Source organism: Anastrepha ludens, chromosome 3, assembly GCF_028408465.1.
Source record: "Anastrepha ludens isolate Willacy chromosome 3, idAnaLude1.1, whole genome shotgun sequence".
NCBI classification, from domain to species: domain Eukaryota; kingdom Metazoa; phylum Arthropoda; class Insecta; order Diptera; family Tephritidae; genus Anastrepha; species Anastrepha ludens.
Window position 1 is genome coordinate 75,117,868 of NC_071499.1, and position 22,115 is coordinate 75,139,982.

At 37.0% G+C, this 22,115-nt stretch overlaps 1 protein-coding gene across 4 annotated transcripts in view; it reads left to right on the forward strand.

Annotated features, from left to right (window-relative positions):
* Nucleotides 1–22,115, forward strand: part of LOC128858222 (phospholipid-transporting ATPase IF) — an 87,014-nt gene that overhangs the window by 31,481 nt on the left and 33,418 nt on the right. For 2 of the 4 annotated variants that reach the window (XM_054094302.1, XM_054094301.1), the window contains exon 2: nucleotides 19,065–19,275. In XM_054094302.1, the coding sequence (XP_053950277.1) occupies nucleotides 19,065–19,275 (211 nt within the window). Of the gene's footprint in view, nucleotides 1–4,525; nucleotides 4,893–7,602; nucleotides 9,192–19,064; nucleotides 19,276–22,115 lie in introns of those variants that run through there. The other 2 variants (XM_054094300.1, XM_054094299.1) reach the window with 2 other exon arrangements.

Genomic DNA, 22,115 nt, shown 5'->3' on the forward strand with positions numbered 1-22,115 from the left:
AGATCGAAGTCGATTCTCGAAATGCGAAATGTGGGCATACATAGATATTCTGGCACAAGAGCGCAAACGGAGATGGGAGGCAACTATTACCTCACACAGTTTTTGTTCGGACATGGATCCTTTCGCAAGTATTTGTGGCGAATGGGAAATCCTGAGCCTATCAAACTGCATATATGGAGACACTGAGTATGATGATGCGGAGCACACCTCCTTTAAATACGAGAGGTGGAACATAGAGGGAACAGCTCTGCAACGACCTATTGGTATATTTACACTTGAAGAAGTGATCGAAAAAATAATGATAAGTGAAGAAAAATGGAATTCCGTCGCAAAAGAAGCGTGAAATGGAAACTTATGTTGAAGGGCATTGAGCATAGGTTTCTCAAAACAGGGAACCCTGGTAGGGTGAGTAAGTAAGTGTCTTTCTTAGGACTCCGTCTTGGCCCTCTACCTCACGGCAATGCGGAATCAGTACATTTCACTTTGAATTCGATTTATTTAGTCTATGACATGACCGGTACAGGTATATAATTTTAGTTACTACTATTATACATTTTAATAATGTTTTCCATAAAACGGCAATATAAACTAACAGTACAGAGCGTCAATGGTAGATTTAAAAGCAGACCTTGGAGATTTTTTTTTGTTTTTTTGAGATTTTATTATTTATACTCCAAAAGTTCTCTGGATATAAACGGTTATCAGAATGGAGGCACATTTTCCAATAGGGGTTTTTTGGCAGATCACGCGTGACTACTGTCAAACTAAATACATAATTTTTTTCAGTATTCATTGACATTTAATAATGGAAAGACTTACGCTCCAAAAAAGTTTACAAATCCTGCAATTGTATTAAGAGTATGAAGATTGACACTCTGTGAAAGGTGTTCATCACACGCTCCGGCCAACTTATGGTGTACACAACCGTTCTTTCGATGAGGCCCATTTGTGGCTTAATTGCTAATTCAATAAGCAAAATTGGCGTATTCGGACTGAAGCGCAAACCAAAGCCATTCAAGAACAGCCATTACATCCATGAAATCATCGGCCCATATTTCTTCAAGGACGATCTTAGCGCCAATGTAACAGTGGATAGCGAACGCTACCGTGCTATGATAAACGACTTAAACGCGGTTCCAACAAAGCGGCGCTGCTTGCCATACATACCGTGAAACAATGGATTTACTACGTCGTCGTTTCGATGAGCAATTTATCTCTCGTACCGGACCAATGGTTTGGCCACCAAGATCGTGCGATATCACACCTTTGGACTTTTATTTGTGGGTGAATGTAAAGACTAACATAAACGCTTTGTGGATTACTAAAGTTATTCACGAGATAGCGACCAAAGTCCTCCAGCAGGTCATTCAAAATTGTTGTTAACGAATAGACGAATTACAGTACAGTTGTGGCCAAAATTTGAAAGGGATTATCTTTATAAATGTTCTACACAAAAATAAGAAAGATTGCCCAATCAATTTGAATTTTCCTTGTTTTATTTCAATTTAAAATCCGATACCTCTAAATTAATCACCCTTTAAAAGAATGAAGCAAAGGCTGTCAGCACGTGGAGACAAAATGAATTTTGAACACGAGGAGCTTTGCTAGGTATATTAAAACTAATCAGCTCGAAAAGCTTAGAACAAACAGCCCACTGTTTACGTCGTAAGCAAACCCAAGAGACTGGGTTATTTTTCTGCTTCTACGTGCCTCTAAACTAATTTGAAGTGGCTCTTCAAATTTTATCGCGAATGATCTATGCTATCCTTTCTGTTATAGTAACGTGGAAATTATATGTAGATAAGATGCCATATAATAGAGGAATACTCGAGTTCTGAATGCACCAAAGAGTTATAGAGTTCCTGGGTACAGATATTTAAAATATTTTGAGTAGCGGCGCAAAAATGCTGCAAAACTTAGGAAGGGCATAATCAGTAATGGATTTCTTGTAAAGTAAAAGAAGCTCGTGTAAAGTAGGAAGAGCAAAACACTATACTGCCTATCATATATCGGGTGTTTGTTTAGCTGCATGAGAATTACCCATATCGATAACTATGTGTTGACAGCTGCAAATGGCGACATTTCTGTTCGGTAAGATTTGGGAAGTCATCATGAATCGTTTAACGCCAGAACAATGCTTCCAAATCGTGGAAATTTACTTTGAAAAAAGAAAAATCTTAGGTTGGGGAATAAGTTCGTAGAGTTTTTACAGAATAATTTTATTTAAACAAATAAACAAAAATTATATCAATAAGCTAATCAATTATATGTGTATACGCCGTTGCTGTTTACAACCTCTTCCCATCTCTTGACCAATTTGTTGATGCCGTTCCGTCAAAACTCGCCTGGTGTGGTGTCAGAAAAATTGTTGAACCAGTTTAAGAACCTCTTTGTTATCGAAGTCAAGGGCCTTCCTATGGTTTGACTGGGAGCGAAAAAAAATGGTAATCGATCGGTGCAAGGACCGGAGAATACGGCTAATGCTGAAGGACCTCCCATTCGAGCTCTGGGAGTGCGGGTTTGACGACTTGTACTACATGGGGTCTGGCGTTGTCGTGAAGGAGTATGGTTTGACCATGTCGATCAGGTCTTTTCAGTCGAATAGCCTCATTCACGCGGTGTAGCTGGGCAATATAGAACTCCTTGTTGACCGTGGCATTCCTTTCGAGCATTATCCAATGCACCATGCCCTCCCAGTCCCACCAAATGCAAATCATTATCTTCTTTGGGTAAAGATCTGTTTCGACTCTCGGCCTTTCTGTACCTCCTGGCGCCGCTCACTCCTTGCTTTGCTTCATATTTATGTGTATAGGCACCAATTCTCATTTCCCGTGACGATTCGGTACAAAAAGCGCAGTTTATGACCGCGTGTTGCTCGGTGGCGGGCAAGATGTTGAGAAGCAGTTTGAAGGCGACTTTCTTTGTTGTTTTTCGTTGAGCTCGTGAGACATCCAGGTAAATGCCATTGAATGAAGATGATTGAGAATCGTTTTATGATCGCAGTTCGTTTTTTCCGCCAATTCACGGCTGGTTTGGCGACCGTTCTCCTTCAAAAATGATTTGAGTCGTTCTTCATCGAATTCAGAGGGCCTTCCGCTGAGGGACGTGTTATCGATGTAAAGTAAAAGAAAATATAAAAACGCTATAAACTTATTTCCCAACCGATTGAAAAATGAATTTTTATTTCCAAAAATTAATCAGCTAAACATCGGCAACATTTGGTTCCAACAAGACGGCGTAACTTTCCATACAATGCGCTTAACATACAATTTATTGCAGTACACACGTAGATTTACAAGTATTGGAAAAAGTAGTCACAAAATGGAAGTGATCAAATGGACCATGTAACCCGTAGGCCGCGGCGGACATATGCCGGATATCATATTCAAAAATAAATGCCATGAAATTATCTACCAGATAATAATAATCAACAAAAAATCTTTCCAAAAATATTTCTATTTTATATTATCATTTTAAGTTTTAAAGCTCTTAACAAATACCCGATATTTAAAAATTATGTCGACTTCATCTTTTTACTATAACTCTAACTCAGGACTATGATTATTCGCCGTCATTACGATCATAGGTAAACAATAAATGGTTAACCGGATTTCTAGAAGACACTAGGCGCGCCGCCAATCAAATTGATTTCTCATCCGTACTCACTTTTATTAGATATTCATGCACGCCATACGAGAATGAATGTACACACAAATGAATGTTTGTGTACTCAAATTTGCTCTCAAAGCAACGCTCTCGCACAAGTCTTCTACGTAATGTGCAACAATTTAACTGAACCACTGAACCGCAAATGAAGTTAAATTAAAACATCAACGCACATTTGTTGCATATGCACACATGACGTCATAAGAAATACAAGCCATAAATACACGTGTAAGTGAAAAGAAACAACAAGTGAACGAATAACGCATGTGGGGAAGCGAACTCTTTCATTAGGTATTTGGAAAGTATGTGCAACAAAGGGAAAACGTAGAAATCTGGCTGAAATAACATGTTTCCGCGTTACAATAAAACCAGTTAAGATACATACATATGCATGAACGCATAGCGAGAGCATAAAGCTATGAGCTTCTTTTTTAGATCATCAACCCAAAATAACTGTTACTTACCAATATCAAAACTCAAGCTAAACAAAAGTGTGTGGTAACAAATCTAAACATTTCCCGTTGTAAGAGAGGCATCAACCGACCAGTTTCAGTGAGTGCCTTTCGGTTGGGTCTTACTCTGCTGCAAGACCAGTTTCCATATACTCCACGCTTTACCCACGAATATACGAATATGTGTGCAAAAAAAAAATTCGCATTTGGCTGTGGCTAGAAAGCGGAGCTCCCAGCAAGTGTGCAGAACAAATACTACAAATGTACAGATACATACATACATATGTATGCATTAAAGAAACAAAGTTGAAGAAAATTGAGACGCACGAGCGTAAAAGCCGTTTTGGATAGCGAATTTCAAGTTCAGCATTCGTTTGTGGTGTTCAGTACCAAAGTGCTCGCGCAACTGAAAGCGTGTTTTTCGCGGAGATCTACATACCTATACACGTATGTACATATGTACGTGTATATGCAGTTCATGAAGTTTAAGAGCAAACGCTAAATGGACCAATTGAAATATGAATCTGTGTACAATTGGCGCATGATCGTGACGTTTTGAAACAGTTACAGATGTACATATGTATGTATGCATGCACGTATGAGTACTTGGCCAGCTGGACTGGTGGGTTAGAAGTGTTTATCGGAAGTGAGTGCGCTTTTGATGTGGATGTAAATGCAAGAGTGCGTTAAAGAGGCGGAAAAAGTGAAATATCAATAAGTGGCGAAAATAAAATTACTGCAGAAAGAGTATGCTGATAAGTGATACATGTATAAGTATGTGTTTTATTGGTAAAAAAATGTGCCACCATTAGTGAACGACAAGCTAGATAATGGCATAGAAAAAAAAATTAAATTGAAAAAGTGAAAAAGTTAACTAAAAACTAAACAAAACAACGAAAACAATTCTACTAGAGAAACGGTTAAAATCAAAAATTACTTTGTTGCATAAACAGTTTGAAACTGTGAAGTTTTAATTGAAATCAGCCATATTTTGGCATGCCTAGCTTCTTCTATGCTCAAGCTGTTATTGACTGGTACCAGACTGGCCATGTCTGTAGTTGTTTCAGCTATTATATAAATTTGTATTTTTTTGTTTGGGAAAGCTTGAACTTTGAGATCGACCAGCCACAGCCATGAGTTCCTGCAGATGACTTTTAATTGAGGTCGAAATATCGACGCGTGAATAAATAATAGCAATAATTGAATTAAAAAAGGAATTGATAAAAAAGATTCAAATATATGTATATGAAGACTGCAGAAGATATATAATATTTAATTACTGAATTAAAATCTATGATCAAAGTTGACAAATTCAAAACGGCGCATCTTATATGGCCAATTTTTTCAAGTCGTTACTTCTTGCAGAAAATATATGTGCGTACTGAATTCAATTCCAAGGTTGACCAAGGTTGAAATTTAAAATTACATATCAAATATGAAGAAATGTTTTTTGTTCTTTTTCGTTACTTGCAGAGAAAAATGTACACTTTGCGGTTTTCGTGGTTGCTGATTACGAATTTATATTTATGTTTTCATATTTTTCGTATTTTTATATTTTCATATTATATTTAAAAAACCCACAATGGTGGAAGAAAATTTTGAAAATTACCACCAGAGCATCAATTAAATCTGCAAACATTTTGAACACTCAGCACCAGGGTGACCCGGAATACTCTTTTAAGAACTTATTTAAAGCTCATAATAAGCCATTAGATTCTGAATGTATGCGGCAGAAGAGCTTTTACTGCTTATAAGCCTTAACATATGCTTTAAAATTTCATTTACAGCGCGTTTAATAATTATAGTGCAGTGCATTATTGACAAATTTTGACAACTTATTTGTTTCTGATATAATTTTAATAATTTTTTTTTTTATGAAAGTATTGTTGATTCTCCTAACAAATTGCCCACATTTCAAATTTTATGCAAATCAAAAAAAAAAAAAAATGAAACAAATTTTGATCAAAATTTAAAATTTTCCAGGAAAATTGCAAGTACGTAGATTTATGTCGAATAAGTTTCGCGTTGGTTTTTGAAAAAAAAAACAACAAACGAAAAAAAAAATTCGATAATTCGAAACATATATTCCCTAACTTTCGTAGAACTCGTTTTACGCAAATACGCCGTGAATGTGCACTGTTATATTTATTTAATTTTCCACACATTGTTAGCATTACAGAAGTTTTTTTTAAATTCATTTATTGCAATTTTTCCCAGATTAAGGGACACTAAAGGCCGCCGTAGCTGAATGTATTCGTGCGTGACTACCATTCGGAGTGCGTAGGTTCGAATCTCCGTGAAACTCCAAAATTGAGATAAAGTTTTTTCTAATAGGGGTCGTTCCTCGAGAGGCAATGACAAACCTCCGAGTGTATTTCTGCCATGAAAAAGCTCCTCATAAGAAATCATTTGCCGTTCGGAGGCGGCATGAAACGGTAGGTCCTTCCATTTGTTGAACAACGGCAAGACGCGCGTCAGAAATAGCAGGAGGAGCTCGGTCAAACACCCAAAAAGGCTGTAAGCGCCAATAGCAAAATAATGTCAAACTTTTGCTATATAAGATTTGTATTTGAAACTGATTCATTGCATTGAGGCTTGTGCAAATCTCCGAGCTTTTACATAGAACCTTCTAAAAATGTAAACTAAAGTAGATAGTATCACATCCTGATTTGATCAAGTCATGAATATTTCTCGTAAATGGGGCATACGGACATATATTATATATATGCTCAAATATATTAAAAAGATCTTCTTATTGCTACCCACTAAATTTTTTCTATGAACAATCAAATAAGATAAATAATTTCTTTTTATTTTTTTTATTAATTTCCACCGGAAAACTGCATTTTTACTTTTGATATAAAATGTTTGCAGATCGATGTTGTTTAATCTCCTCTTTTAATTTTTCTTCAAAAATGCCCAAAAAATTATACCAAAAATAAAGAAACGGATTCACATCTTTGGTTTTTTTTAAATTTTTTTTCTTAAATTTTGGGGATCACTATAATATAAACAAACTAACCCCGAAATTCACACGGCAGTTCGACGTTAACCGAACGACGCAGATTGATATCCGTCCAAGGACTGTCACTCCAGCAGTATTCCCCGTACTTGAATGGGGAAAACTTGCGCTGCTTCAACAACAACAACCCCCCAAATTAAAAAAAGGACAGTTTTCAGAATATTTTTCGAGTCTCGGCAATTCTCTTATCAACGGCTTCTTCGAATTCGTCTTTTTTTGTTGGCGTAAGATTTATTCTTAACGGCTCAGGAAAAAAAAAGAAGTCTAATGGCGTACAAATGATGCTTCTAAGCGACCAATTAACATCATCGTTTTAATATTTTAAGACTTTGCTAAATTTTCAAGCAAAAAACAATTTATTTATATAGTTTATTATTGAATATATTGAAAGAAATTGTATCGAAAAATTATTCCAAGTAACAAATAGTAATAATAAAGACTATAAACTAAATTTCTGTCAAAGTAAAAACAAAATGTTGGTTGAAATTCGAAATTCTTCATCACCCTGTAGTTCAAACAATGCACTCTGACAATACAACTACTTTAAACGTAGATAGCATCTCTTCGAAAGTAGCAATCCTTAGTGGAAAGACCACTCATTGAGGGTGTCAAGCGAGGGTGTCCCATTAACTTCATGTAAATGTGAAGGAGCCCGATGAATTGATGTGTTTCTTCTTCTTTTCTTCGCCAATGACTTCTGACTGCGATGAAAATGGTCAAACGTGATCACCGTTGCTGCACTGCTCTAGTCAAAAGGCGCTATCTCTATATTGAAAAACATTTTTTAAGGCGTCAGGCTCATTTTATTGACTTAAAACTGTCACACGCTCGAGAGTCGATTTATTTGAATATTTCCCAGGCATACTTCAAAATAAAATTTTGGCTCACTCGCATATTTATCTACGCGAAAAACATGTTAATTAAAAGCCTTTAACTGCCTATTCAGCTCTTCAAGCCTCAAGTGCTAACACTAGTTGGCAAATAATCTATTTGAGTATGGCGAGAAACGATGCAAACATGAAGAATCAATACCATCTTAAATGAAATAAGTACGAGCTAATTCATCTCATATATACATACACATATATATGTGAGTAAGTATTCTTGAATCTGGCCAACATTTGGTAAGCCAGCCATTTAGCGCATCGGTGAACAGGCGCAAATGAATGGTGCAAATGTTTTCCAAACAGTAAATACATGAAATGGTGCAAATTAAACTACACACAGGAGTACAAAAGGAATAAAACATAGCAAAAACAAAACAATGCATCTTAAAAAATAGTAAACACCGACGAGTTCTCTCAATCATATAGTACTATATTACATACATACATATCTATACATGCATGCTTGCGAGTTCGGTAGTAGAGGCAAACAATCGTAATTATTTTTGTAGCTGTGATTGCGAGCTTCTGTTGAGCTGAGTTTAGATGCCGTTTAACGAGATGCGAGTGTTAGTGAAGCGCGGATGCGCGTTAAAACAACAAAATTTTTCTTTCCCACATTTGATGGATACAGAATACAGCCAACAACCAGTGTAATTGAATGAATTTTCCTGCAACAGTTGCTTATGAAATTACGGGCGACACCTCAAAAGCGGGGCTGGTTAAATTCAAATTAAAACAAATGCTACGCATAACGCGCCAACAGAATAAAGTGAAATTTTTTGCGGAAATCAAAATCCTATTCGCGTATGCAATTTTTTACGAACGGGAGTGTGGAATTTACGAGCCATCAAAAATTAATGATAAACACTTTGGCGCTATTAAAGTTTGGTGAAAGTAAGGAGTAGTAATATGAGATAAAGAAAAATCAAAGGCAATTTGTGGGCGCCAACAGTGAGCTCTATTTTTTTATGTGTGTGTGAGACTTGTGATCCTTTTGGATTTTGCGCTGTCTTCCTGCAAAAAATGAATTTTGTTAGTCGTCATGATCATCTCGCTGGCGGATATCGACGCGTCAACACACCAACTTATGGGTTTCCACTTTTTCATAATGCGGAAGAATCGAAGGGTTTCGTTAAGGAAAGTCTCTCCTGGAAATGGCACAAGGTGTGTGGTAAAATCAAATCTCTTTAGTTACTATAATTAAATTTACGTGTGATTGGAAAATACATATTTGAAATTAAATGAACTTATATACATATACATAGATACTTGTAGTTAAAAGGATGTATGTTACAATTAAGTTGACTTCAAGTGGGTTAGAAGCGGACCTTAGTTGCATTTATAAATCTTCTTCTTAATCTATAAGTCTTCTTCTAGAATTTAAAAGTCTTCTTCTTCTTATAAGTCTTCTCCATTTTCTCTGATTCTTCGTGTGACTAATGTGCATTCTCAGGATGAAATAAATATTAAAACACGAGTACATTTTTTATAATTATGCGGTGTAGCGAAATATACTTCAAGAGCTTAGAGTTTTCTCAGACACAAAACAAATTTCAAAACAATTTCGCATAATCAGCAACAAGTCAGATGGTTTGAGCCGCTGTAACAGCAGATAGGTGCTCTCCAATCGTTTCTATCGAGTCTGGTTTCAAGGTAAATTTGAAAAATTATCGGGAAAGTATTCTGGAGGTTGCTTTGAAGCCGTGGGAAGACAAACGTTTTGGTGGCAGACCATGGACGTTTCAACTGGACTCGACACCGTCTCACAAAGCTCGAGTGAACCAAGAATGTCTAAAAAACAACGTTCCAAACTTCATACCATCCATATAATGGTTCTCGAATTCACCAGACCCGAATCCGATGGATTATTCTCTTTGGGCCATTTTGGAGAGCGAGGTCCGAACTATAAGATTCACCAGTCTTGAGGCGCTGTAAAAAGGCTTTGTCCGCGAGTGGGCCAAAACACGTGCAAGTTATATTCGGGCAGCTCGCGTTTCGTTTCTGGATCGTCTCAAGGCCATAGTCAAGGCAAAAGGTGGCCGTATCGAGCAAAAGTAAATTGATTCTTAATTTTGTATTATTTTCACATATTTTTTACTCAACTGAATAAAAGCAAATTTCCAAACTAAATTTATGGCCTTTTTAATAGTTACACTTCGAGCGCCGGACCCTGCAATTTCCTCATTTCTCGTACGGAGGGGACGTAAAATTGTAGGCCTTTCCATTAGTTGATAAACATCAAGACACACACCACAAATATGAGGAAGGCTTTGGCCAAAGATCCAACAAAGGGAGCACGTGGGCATCCAATTCAAAAGCTCTATATCAAATTTCTTTTTTACAACGAACTTTGTGAATTTAAATGAATCTCTTGAAATACGCTTAATTTTTTGTTTTTAATTTTCTAATACAATAGTAAGCACTGCGAAACGTTACGCGACGATAGAGTACAAATAAATATACAAGTAAATAATTAGATATGTAAATATTGGACACAAATTAATGTAACAAGTTTTTTAGCATTAGAGGGAAATATTAAAATAAGAAGCAATGGCCAACACGAAAACTATTGTACTTAAAACAGATACTTATAGGGTGCACTACAAAAAAATGGGGAAAACTTAATGGACTACAAATTAAAACATTTTGAAAGTGTTAATTGAATCATTACACAGCAACCCGTACTGAAGTGAATACGGGTGGGTGAAAAATCGAGGAAAGCGCTCTTCATCATTAAAGTCAGCACGGTGTCTAATACACTGACTAATGTAAATATGCTGACACTGCAGTTCCATAACACGCGCGTAATCAGGTGCAGACAATTCACCTGCAATGTGATTGACACCCAATGAACTTGCGTAAGCAAAATGCAATTCATAGGAAGCGTAGCGTCAGCAATATGAGGCACTCAAAATATAATTTGTTAATATACAAATAAGAAATAAGCCTTTTAGGAGGTAATGTGGAAATTTGTTCTTAAGGATTGTGTGAGAACGTTTGGTGTTGTGGCTATTGAACTGAAGTGATGTGAAGTGAATTAGAAAAAATTAAAAAAAGAAAAGCGCAAGATAAAATCAAGGCTCGACAAGTCACATAAAAAAAAAATTACCAAAACCACGATCCACCACCTTTGGTCGAGCCCTCCTGGGCCAAGGTCGCAGTCGATCGCTATAAAACAATAATTCACTCTGTATCAAAAAGAAAACCCAGTAGATATTTTATATAGGACTGAAAGAATAAATTACCAAGGTCTGATTTCCAAAGTAGTGTCCACAAAGAAATTAGTGAACAAGAAAGGCACCGAAAAATTTTAGACCGGTTGATGAGATATTCGTTAGGGGCAAATAAATAAGAGCAAAGCAGAAGGCGGCCGTAGCCGAATGGGTTGGTGGATGACAACCTGAAACACTAAAATGAAGAAAATGGTGTTTTTAATAGGGGTCGCCCCTCGGCAGGCAATGGCAAGTTTCCGAGTGTATTTCTGACATGAAAAAGCCCCGCATAAAAAGTATCTGCCTTGCGAAGTCGGCTTAAAACTGTAGGTCTCTCCATTTGCGGAACAGCATCAAGACATACGTCACAAATAGGAGGAGGAGCTCGGTCAAACACCCAAAAAAGGTGATATATACCCGTACATATATAAAGCAGAAGGCGCTGTATAAAAAAAATAAATTGTGAGAAAGGACAATAGAGCGACTTTAGTAACAAACACGGGGAAGAAAGTTCAGAAGGCACAAATTAAAACTACTAAATTCACGCAGTAAAAAATATGTAATTTTAAATCTGATATAAAATCACTACAATCAACCAATAGAGCACTAAGGGAAAGGCAACATAAAAGTAAAAAAATATACTTATAAACAAAATAACAATAATAATAATATTTAAAAAAAGCAATCACATAGCAAAAGGTCAAAGCAAAAACTGCTCCAGCTCAAAGCAAAACACGCGATAATATCGATTATAAAGATGCAAACTATGCCCAAAATGTATAAAAAGACGGATAAAGTTACTAGGAAGAAAAAACTGACCCAAAAAACAAAAAAAAAAGAACGAGAAAAATCTAGTTCGCACAAAAAATTTTTTTCTTCTCCAAACTCATTAAATTCTTCTCCCTTCGGAGCCGAAGAACCAAGTTCACATCACTCTTTACCTTCTGTTTTTTTGATTTAGAAATACGGTGATAAACCCAAGTCTCTTCCATAGTGATGAATCGACGCACAAAATCCACTTTATCCTTTCGAAGACATTCTAAATATTGCTGAGAAAGTCGCATTGGAATGTGTCTTTGTTCCATTGTTAGCGAATGCGACACGTATTGTGCACACAACTTTCTGAAACCCAATACTTCAGTAGAAATATTCCTTACACTGCCCAATGCGATGCCTAGGGCTTCTACGAAATCGCTTTCAGTCACTTGACGATTTTCCAATACGATTTCCTGTATTTTTTCTACGATTTCTGGAGTTGTTGCTGCTTTTGGACGTCCTTGACGTGGATCGTCTTCAAGGCTTATATGACCACATTTAAATTTAGTAACCCATCTTTCTACTGTACGAGTTGATGGCAAAAAGGCCTTATATATTTACGACATTCGTTCATAAATATCGATTGGTTTTAAGCCTTCCAAAAATAAAAATTCACTCACTGCACAATGCTCGATTTTTTCCATAGTTAAATTACTTTTCTTTTCCACATAAGCAACTCGTGAAATTTATAGGGTAATATCCTAGGAAGTGTCAAGTCAATTGTTCGCCGTTGCATCCCTTTTTCGATACTTTGGAAACTAGTACGAAATTGGACCGAAGAGGTCGGTCGAGTACGGATTCCAATAAAATGACAAAAATAAATTCCTAGTTTATTTGATTGATAATTCAGCCTAGAATGTCCTCTCAGGATAACCGGGATAAATTGTATGTTATCTGAAAGGATAAAAGCACCCTAATAGCTGGTTCATCGCTTCGGACAAGATTACATTGTTCCGGTTGCATTAATTGCGCGTTATATTGAAGGCTGCACAAATATGGGCATCTCCCAACGTCTCGGAGTATCGCAGCATCGGCCCAATACATCAATACTGATCCACCCGTGTACCAGATTAACGCATATATATTGGCTTATCTTTTATGTTTTGGAGCAAGTTAAAATGAAATGATAGAAAAATCATCAAAGGCGACAGTGGTATGTGGGACATGCTCCCACCAACACTAGGAAATGGAACATCGGAAAATTTGCGATAGCGCAGTATTTACGAACTCCTCTCTTGTCTTCTTTATGATGTTATTGTGAGTGATAGAATGAAGTGTCTACTTAAATCGTCGTCCTGCCCAGAAGCAGTTCATCTCCATGTCGTACTTGCAACGGTAGCTGCTGCTGCTGGGCCTTGCGCTCCTAATCAATGAATTGAAGTCGTAGCATTATTTTTCCGGCAAGCGCTCGAACCGCCTCCCACTTAGCACAGGACGAGCACAGATCCCGTATGAGGTTGATAAGACTAGGTGAGTGTCCCAAAACTCTTTGAAATATTGTACGTTCACGTGCAAAGCGATCACAATTAAAAAGCACGCTGGTAATTTTTCGACTACTACACATATTGCATCGTCGTAATGCAATCCGCCTGTGTGAGCGCACCACTTCACGCATGTCGATATTCTTGGCTTCTGCCCATATTGGCACCGCATAGAGCACGATTGAGTCCACGACTGTCACTCTCTTTCCCCTTGCGGACCATCATATTGGGTAGTATGATTGTGAGAGCGTCCATTACAGCCGTTGCTTTGTAATTGACTGTTGTTAGATGTTACTTAAAGCTAAATTTCATGTCGATCATGACGCTTAGGTATTTTAGTTTTTTTTTATTGGCTTATCTTGTATGGCTCATAAATGTTATAATATGTTTTTCTTCTTATGAGCTTTTACTCTCCACCATGACCACATTGGAATCATTGAGGACCCGATGTACCTATCTGGCTTGGAGGAGGCGAATTGCACTGAGCACTCTTTCTGTGAGTGTCCTGCTTTTGCTAGAGCAAGGCTACAAGAGCTAGTTTTGAGTTCCGATGACGTGAGATTGAGTAATATTCCTTCTCTAAAACTGGAGGATATCTACAGATTTGCAAAAGAGTCTGGAAAATTCTCACAGGACTAACTACTTTTGTCTCTGTCTCTATTCTTTCCTATCTCTTTCTCTGATACTTGTCACCTTTCCTCCTTGCCTATCTACCTTCTTTCCAGAGCTCTAAATACAATGGGCTTTTTAGCCTGAGTGTTTTAGGTGCCACCAAATCTCTTGGTGGGCCTTGGCTCGATCTATTCAAATTGCAATGTCAATGTCCTTGAGTATCTAGGATGACTTTCATGGCAACTCCATTTACAAGGTCGCGTCACTCTTATGTTGTAAAGTTTTTTAACGGCTAAATAACTTTGTCATAATATGACTTCCACGACATATCACCCTAAATATATTTTTTGCAATTGAAAGGTTGCGAAATAAAGATTCGGAAAGATATTAAGAATTAATTATTAGTTTTATTGATTCGAAAGTACTTCGAAAACTCTCATTAGTGCAATGCCGCTGATAAATTTATTAATAAGTTGATTTTCAAACATTTTTATACTACCTTTTAAACATCATCTGAATTGATTTTTTGAAAAAATACTTTTAGAAATAGCTTTTTTTTATAAAAAACAGTTTCTGGAGCCATTTTCAAATCGATCCAGAACGCGCAAAATTTTTATATTTTTTATAATATTTTAAAATATAATAGGTTTATAATTCCGGTGGAAAAACCGCAACTTTTTTGAGGTACCTTAATGTACCTACGTAAATACAAAATTACCCTGAAATTATACTTCTGTATGTACATGTTTAGTATGATTGCTCTGTATTTGTTATTTGCGCTGTCAGCATACCAAAAACTCTTTATTTTAGTTCAATCATGCTAATTTTCCGCTACTTCCCAAATTACAATTATATTAACGGAATTTTATGGCAGCTATACAGTGAAAGTGGTGTGAAGATTTTCCAAGCGTGAAAACTTGAAACTTGAAGGTATAATTTTTCCATATTTAAGTGAGTTGACGGCCGCGATACCCGCATTTTTTGGTACGCGACTACCGTTCGGTAGTGCCGGGTTCGAAACCTTGTCCATGAAACACCAAATGATAGAAAAAATTTTAGTGGTCACCACTCTGAATATGTTTCTACCAGGAAAAAGTTCCTCATAAAATACCCTCCACTATTCGGGGCGGCCACCGTAGCCGAATGGGTAGGTGCATGACTACCATTCGGAATTCACAGAGAGAACATAGGTTCGAATCTCAGTGAAATACCAAAATTAAGAAAAACATTTTTCTAATAGCGGTTGCCCCTTAGAAGACAATGGCAAACCTCCGAGTGTATTTCTGCCATGAAAAAGCTCCTCATAAAAATATTTGCCGGAGTCAGCTTGAAACTGTAGGTCCCTTAATTTGTGTGGAACAACATCAAGACGCACACCACAAATAAAAGGAGGAGCTCGGCCAAAAAACCAAAAAGTGTGTACGGGCCAATTATATATATAAATATATTCGGGGCGGCATAAAACGTGTTTTTTTTTTTGTTTTTGTTTACGAAGAAGAAACATCGATAGCCTAACCTCGTCAAAATTAAAACCTCCTACCATCAAAGTACCGATCTCCCCGGTACTACCGTTAAGTATTTCGTCGGGAGGTGGTTTGAGCACTAGACTCAACGTCAGTTACTGCCCTGATGCAATACGTCAAAAGAGCATCTGCTTGTTACCATCCACTATTTAGATCAGTTGATGAGAGAGTTCTATCCCATTCGCCATGTCCCTGCCATACCATAGTAAGGTAAGTTTCCGTGTCTGGTATCGTCAGTTTGCCTGCATTTTCATGTTTATTGGCTTACACACTTTCTTGACGTTCGCGTCTTCGCCTTGCCTTCTCGCTGTACCGGAGTTGCTGCATTACCACATAGCCCATGCTGTACGTCGTGCCGTCGTAAATAGTTGAACTGGTGCATACTAACCAAACATATGGGATCATCCTTAAACTTTGCCTTTTTATTCGCATGATTAAAAGGTATATGCATAGAATCATATATAAGTAGTAAAACCGTCATGGCTTTTGTATTCACAAGTCAAATTATTTGTATAGCTTTTATTAGACGTATTAATTCGGCTTTTGCTGATCCATATAGTCTCAAGCTGTTATATACATCTCTGGAGCGTTCGAAGCTGGAATATGCCATCTGTATATGGAGACCATATTAATTCGTCTTAATAGTAGGCTTGAACGTGTCCAAAAAGTCTTTGTGCGTTATGCTTTGCATGTTTTGCATTTCACTGATAGAAATCCATCCTTAAAAAGTCGGTTAAGTTCTTGTTGATTAACCTAAAATCACTAGATAGTTCAAGGACTATTCTCTCCCTCACCTTCGTTTGCGGTGTGGTAAGTGGGGCGATTGACTCCTCATCGGTACTCGAGAAAATTAATTTCAATATTCCTCAGCGAAGCTTACGAAGTCATGATATTTTCTGGCTAAGTATGGTTAGAACTGCATACGCATTCAATGCTCCGATTTTTAGAATCTTGAGAGAATTTGATTCGCTTTCAAATCATTTTTCTTCCACAAAATACTACTTCAAAATGTTGCTAAATGAATTGTTTAACTGGATTCTAAGTATTCTTTAATATTTTTTCTCCGTAAACTATCAGAAATGTACATTTTTCTTTATTCATTAAAATGAAATAGGTAAATTATAAGTTTAATTTATTTTTGATTGAATTCTTCTTCTTCTCTTCTTAATTGGCGCGATAACCGCTTACGCGATTTTCGCCGAGTTTAACAAAGCGCGCCAGTCGTTTCTTTCTCGTGCTAACCGGCGCCAGTTGGACACACCAAGTGAAGCCAAGTCCTTCTCCACCTGATCTTTCCAACGCAGAGGAGGCCTTCCTCTTCCTCTGCTTCCACCAGCTGGTACCGCATCGAATACTTTCAGAGCCGGAGCGTTTGTATCCATTCGGACAATATGACCCAGCCAACGTAGCCGCTGGATCTTTATTCGCTGCGCTATGTCTATGTTGTCGTAAAGCTCATACAGCTCATCTTTCCATCGCCTACGATATTCGAAGTCGCCAACGTGCAAAGGTCCAAAAATCTTTCGCAGAATCTTTCTCTCGAACACTCCAAGCGTCGCTTCATCGACGCTTCTGCACCATACTTTAGGACGGGCATGAAGATAGCCTTATAAAGTGTTAGTTTTGTTCTTCGAGAGAGGACTTTATTATTCAGTTGCCTACTTAGTCCAAAGTAGTCTAGGCTGACATTGTTATCGGTATCAATGGTGGTTCCTTAATAAACGAAGTTTTTTGCAACTTCGAGATCATGACTGTCAATAGTGACGTGGGTACCGATATGTGGGTGCGTCGACTGTTTGTTTGATGACAGGGGGTACTTCGTTTTGTCCTCGTTCACCACCTGACCCATTCCCTTTGCCTCTTTATCCAGTTTGGAGATGGCAGAACTCACAGCGCGGTTGTTAAGGCCGATGATGTCAATATCATCGGCATACGCCAACAATTGTACGCTCTTATAAAGAATTGTGCCTGAGCGATTAAGTTCTGCGGCTCGTACGATCCTCTCCAACATTAGGTTAAAAAAGTCCCCCGACAGCGAGCTACCGTGTCTGAAACCTCGTTTGGTTTTGCGGGGATACCAAATTTAGACATCGCGGCATTCAGGTAACTCCTTTTCGTACTGTCGAATACAGCTTTAAACTCGACGAAAAGATGGTGTGTGTCAATTCTTTTTTCATGGGTATTTTCCAAGATTTGGCGTATTGTGAATATTTGGTCGATGGTAGACTTTCCAGGCCTTAAGCACACTGATAAGGTCCAATCAGTTGGTTGATGGTGGGCTTAAGCCTTTCACATAATACGCTCGCTAGAACCTTAAGGGCGATATTTAGAAGACCAATCCCGCGGTAAATGGCACATTGGATGGGATGGGCTGAGCGCACTTAAATTCGAATCGGCAGGTATGCGTGGCTCTATAGGCAGCATCTTTTCTTTCTGAGGCATGTCATGGCCTCGTCGTACAAACTGTTTTTTCGGGCTCGCCGGAATCCAATTTCTTCTTCGACGGCGGTACGTAGAGAACGAGAAATGTTGCTCCATTGCTCGTGAATGCTGGTTTGTTGGGCAGTACTCTCTGAGAGCAGGAGTGAGAGTCGAGTGGCGAATCTTCTGGCTGTCTCTTGTGATTGCAGCTTTTCGATGTCGAACATCTTTGCGTAGGTAGATGTCCGTTTTTCGCTGTACAGAGGCTTGCGCCTAGTTTGGCTGCAATGAGGTAATGATCCAAGTCAATGTTGGGTCCTCGGATTGTACGTACATCTAATACACTAGAAGCGTATCTCTCATCTATCACAACATCATCAATCTGGTTTTTTTTGACCACGGGACAGGCAGGTAGCTTGGTGTATCTTCTTAGTGTTTAATGATCTAAGTTGAACTTTTCGATTTTCTATTTCCTTTGTGAATGATCTGCCTTATGGAAGGAGAGAATGTCAACCCTGGGCAAACAACCGCTCGAAAATCTCGAACAACTGTCTGGCCGAGACGTCAACAACTTAATAAAGTTCCTAAACTGCACAGACTGGATATAGTCATGCTGTAAATAGCTGTTAGACAATTTGGTAACGAGGATGTGTCAACAAAATGGTTGGATTCTGGATGAATCACCAGTTCAACCAACCAGGGGTGAATACACCCAAAAACATGTTTTTATTCGTTTTTACTTCTTATTTTCTTAAGGCCCGCGCATTTAGCGCATAAAAATCATTGAAAATCACTCTCATTAAAAAAAAATTGGTAGATCTGTGTTATTCTTATATACCTACAGTATTGTTAATATGGTGATAAAATTATAATTATATTTAAGTTTTATTTTTAAAGATTTTATTTTTTAAATTATTTCATTTAATTTTGATTTAAATTTAATTTCATTTCATTTTTCTTTTGCTTTGTTAGGGTTCCCGTGTTAGTACAATTAATGATTGGCTACAAATCAAAATTGGCGGCGATGAAGAGGTGAAAAAGAAAAAGGGACGACAACAGTTGAATCGAATTAAATCGACAAAATACACAATAATAACATTCCTGCCACAAAATTTGCTTGAACAATTTCGACGTATAGCAAATTTTTATTTTCTAATTATGACTGTCATATCGCTGTTAATTGGTAAGCCACATTTAAGCGAACGGTTTACGCATGTACCTGTTATTCATGCCTATGTATATGTATAAGTATTATCGGGATTAAAAATTTTATTTAGGTGAAAGCCATAAGCCCCAAAGTTGAAGGGTGTGAGAGCGTGCATGTCTGTATGTGTGGCAAGTGGCCGGTTGGTGGGTGTGTGTGCCAGTGAAGTGAGGGACAGGTGCTAAAAGCAATTTAACAAGTACATAATTAACAAGTGGTATTGCGATTTGTGAATGAATAAAAAATAGCAAAAGTAACAAAAGTGCTTTTAAGGAATTAGATCAGATCTTTTTAAGTTTTTCGTAAGGTTGAATTTTTTGACGCAAACAAGTATACATACATACATACATCTACAAAACAATAGTAGGTATGAAATTCCGTGTGAAAAATACGGGAAATTTTTCAATAAAACGCAAACTGTTTTTAATCCATTCAAATGTATAGTACGCCTTCAAATTAGCTACCTTTCAAAATAATCGAGTTTGCCTTTTATATTTTGCGCCTTTGCAGCTCCGTGTGTGTTGAGCTGTAATTGGATAATTTTATTGAACAGTTTGGAATTTTTTGGCATAAACTTGCATAGAATTATATATGACTTTTTCACTTACGAACTTTATTTGTTCTTTCTTCAGTTAGTTGAAAACTTTATTTCGCCCAGAAGATGGAATTAACTGGTGAAAATTTTCGTGCGATGATTTATTACAATTTTCGATGCGAATTATTGAAGCATGAATCCATTGGCTTTTGATGTTGAAACACCACACTTAGCCAGTGTGAAACGCTGGTACAAAGGCCATCCAAAACGATTGTTGATTGATAACGCAAGATCGTCTTGTGACGTATCGCGAGATAGGGACATCTTTTTGGCCAAAAAATTACCCGTTTGTGGCAAGGAAATGCCGAGTGGTGATACTATTTTCCATTCTACAAACTGTATGCAAAAAAAAATCGATACAAATCTAAATTGGTCGTCGCATATATATACAATATCTACTATGCAGCAATATATGTTAACCAATCGAAGCTCATTTTATCGTGAAAATGAAATATATAAATATAAAAAATATAAAAATTAAAATTATGTTCAAGCAGTATGCTGAAAATGGTGTACTATGGACTAATACTTGTACAATCTAAATTACCATATAGTGCTTGGGTAGTGCATATACTACTAAAATTCGTCCGCTAGTAATTTTGGGGATGTGTCTCATTCGACGGATATACAACGTTAGTCGTTTGTCGCACTCTATGGACCTTTTTAAAATGCTCAATGCTTAAGAATTCCCATGCGAAACTTGTACTAATACAAAGTTTTGAAATTTTTTTTCGCAAGGAGCGGATGCTTACGAAGTCCAATATACACCTCACATTTATTAGGAATTCCAAAATATTGTCCTATATTTCCTTAATAAATCTTCTTGTAAAATTAGTTTATTTATGTAATCTACTACTTAGGTTAGGTTAGGCTGGCATTAAGCCACGCATAGACGTTTTGGTCTCCAGCGATACAAGATGGAGACTGACTGACCTTTATTAAGATTTAAGGTAGACATCACGTAGGATGTCAACGCTTTTACCAAAGCTAAGCAGCGCAGGAGTATCTCTTACTTTCTTGAAAAAAAAAAAAACTTATTAAGCAGCGTACCACAACCATTCCAACTGACAGCTGATATGTGGTATATGTATGTGTGTACGTATTTGTGAGGCAAACTTATGAAGGCTTAGTTAAACGATTATAGAGTGCCTTACTGGATTATAAATTGAGCAATGGGCTATTTGGACGCGATAAAATCTATTTTGGCAGAATGATAAAGGTGAAGAATAGGCTCACAAAGAAAATTTTATGAGTAATTCTACTCCAGATAAGACAACGAATGTTTTTGGGGTGGGAAAAGGTTGTCCGGAAGTAATGTGTACCCGCGCTTATGATTGTTTTGGATGTTATTAATGAACTATACATAGTCGCGGTCAAGCATATTGGATCACATTATAGGTCGCAGTGCACTGTGGCCCAATAATAATGATATTGAAAGTGGTCTAACAAATATCAGTAAATGAAAAGAATATAAGTTTATTAGTCATCTGATATTACCATGCCTTAATTTCATTATGACAACTAAAATGTTTAGGTAATTCCCCAAAATAGATAGTATTTGTTGTTCAACAGTATGTAAAAATGTGTTATGAAAAAATAAAATAGCTGATAGCTGGTAAAACACACTATAACAAACACCTAAAACTTGTAAAATATGGTACCACGGAGCTCGTCTTTATTTTCTACCGAATGCTCAATATTTTGGGTTAATAAAAATCAAAATAAGAAAAATGCAGCATTTGTGTAACCCGGTAAAGTGATGCAGACGGATTTTATTTCCCACAAACTACTTGAAAACTCGACACGACAAGAAAAGTAGGAAATACTGTGAGTGAATCAGTTGATATCTTGAAAATTCAACGACTAAGTTCTTTAAAAAATGAGCCTTATAAGGTTTTCAAAACTGCTTCTAATGATGCAAAATTCTGCATATTGGTTCTTTCACCTAGTAGAAAAAGACCAAAACTTTTGGGGCGTACTGATTTATTTCCACCAGAGCGTAATATTCAACCAGCAAGTAATTTGAAAAATTGTAAAATCAATAAACATTAAAATGAATTACTTTTAAAATTAATAATTGCTCTCGAACGACGTTTTTTATCAAATATGCGCTTTCGATAAATTTCATATTTTATGTACAAAATTGTATTTATACCCATTTGAGGATATAAAAAGCAAGTTTGCGCAAGATTAGTACAAATTTAACATTCATAATATACTTTCA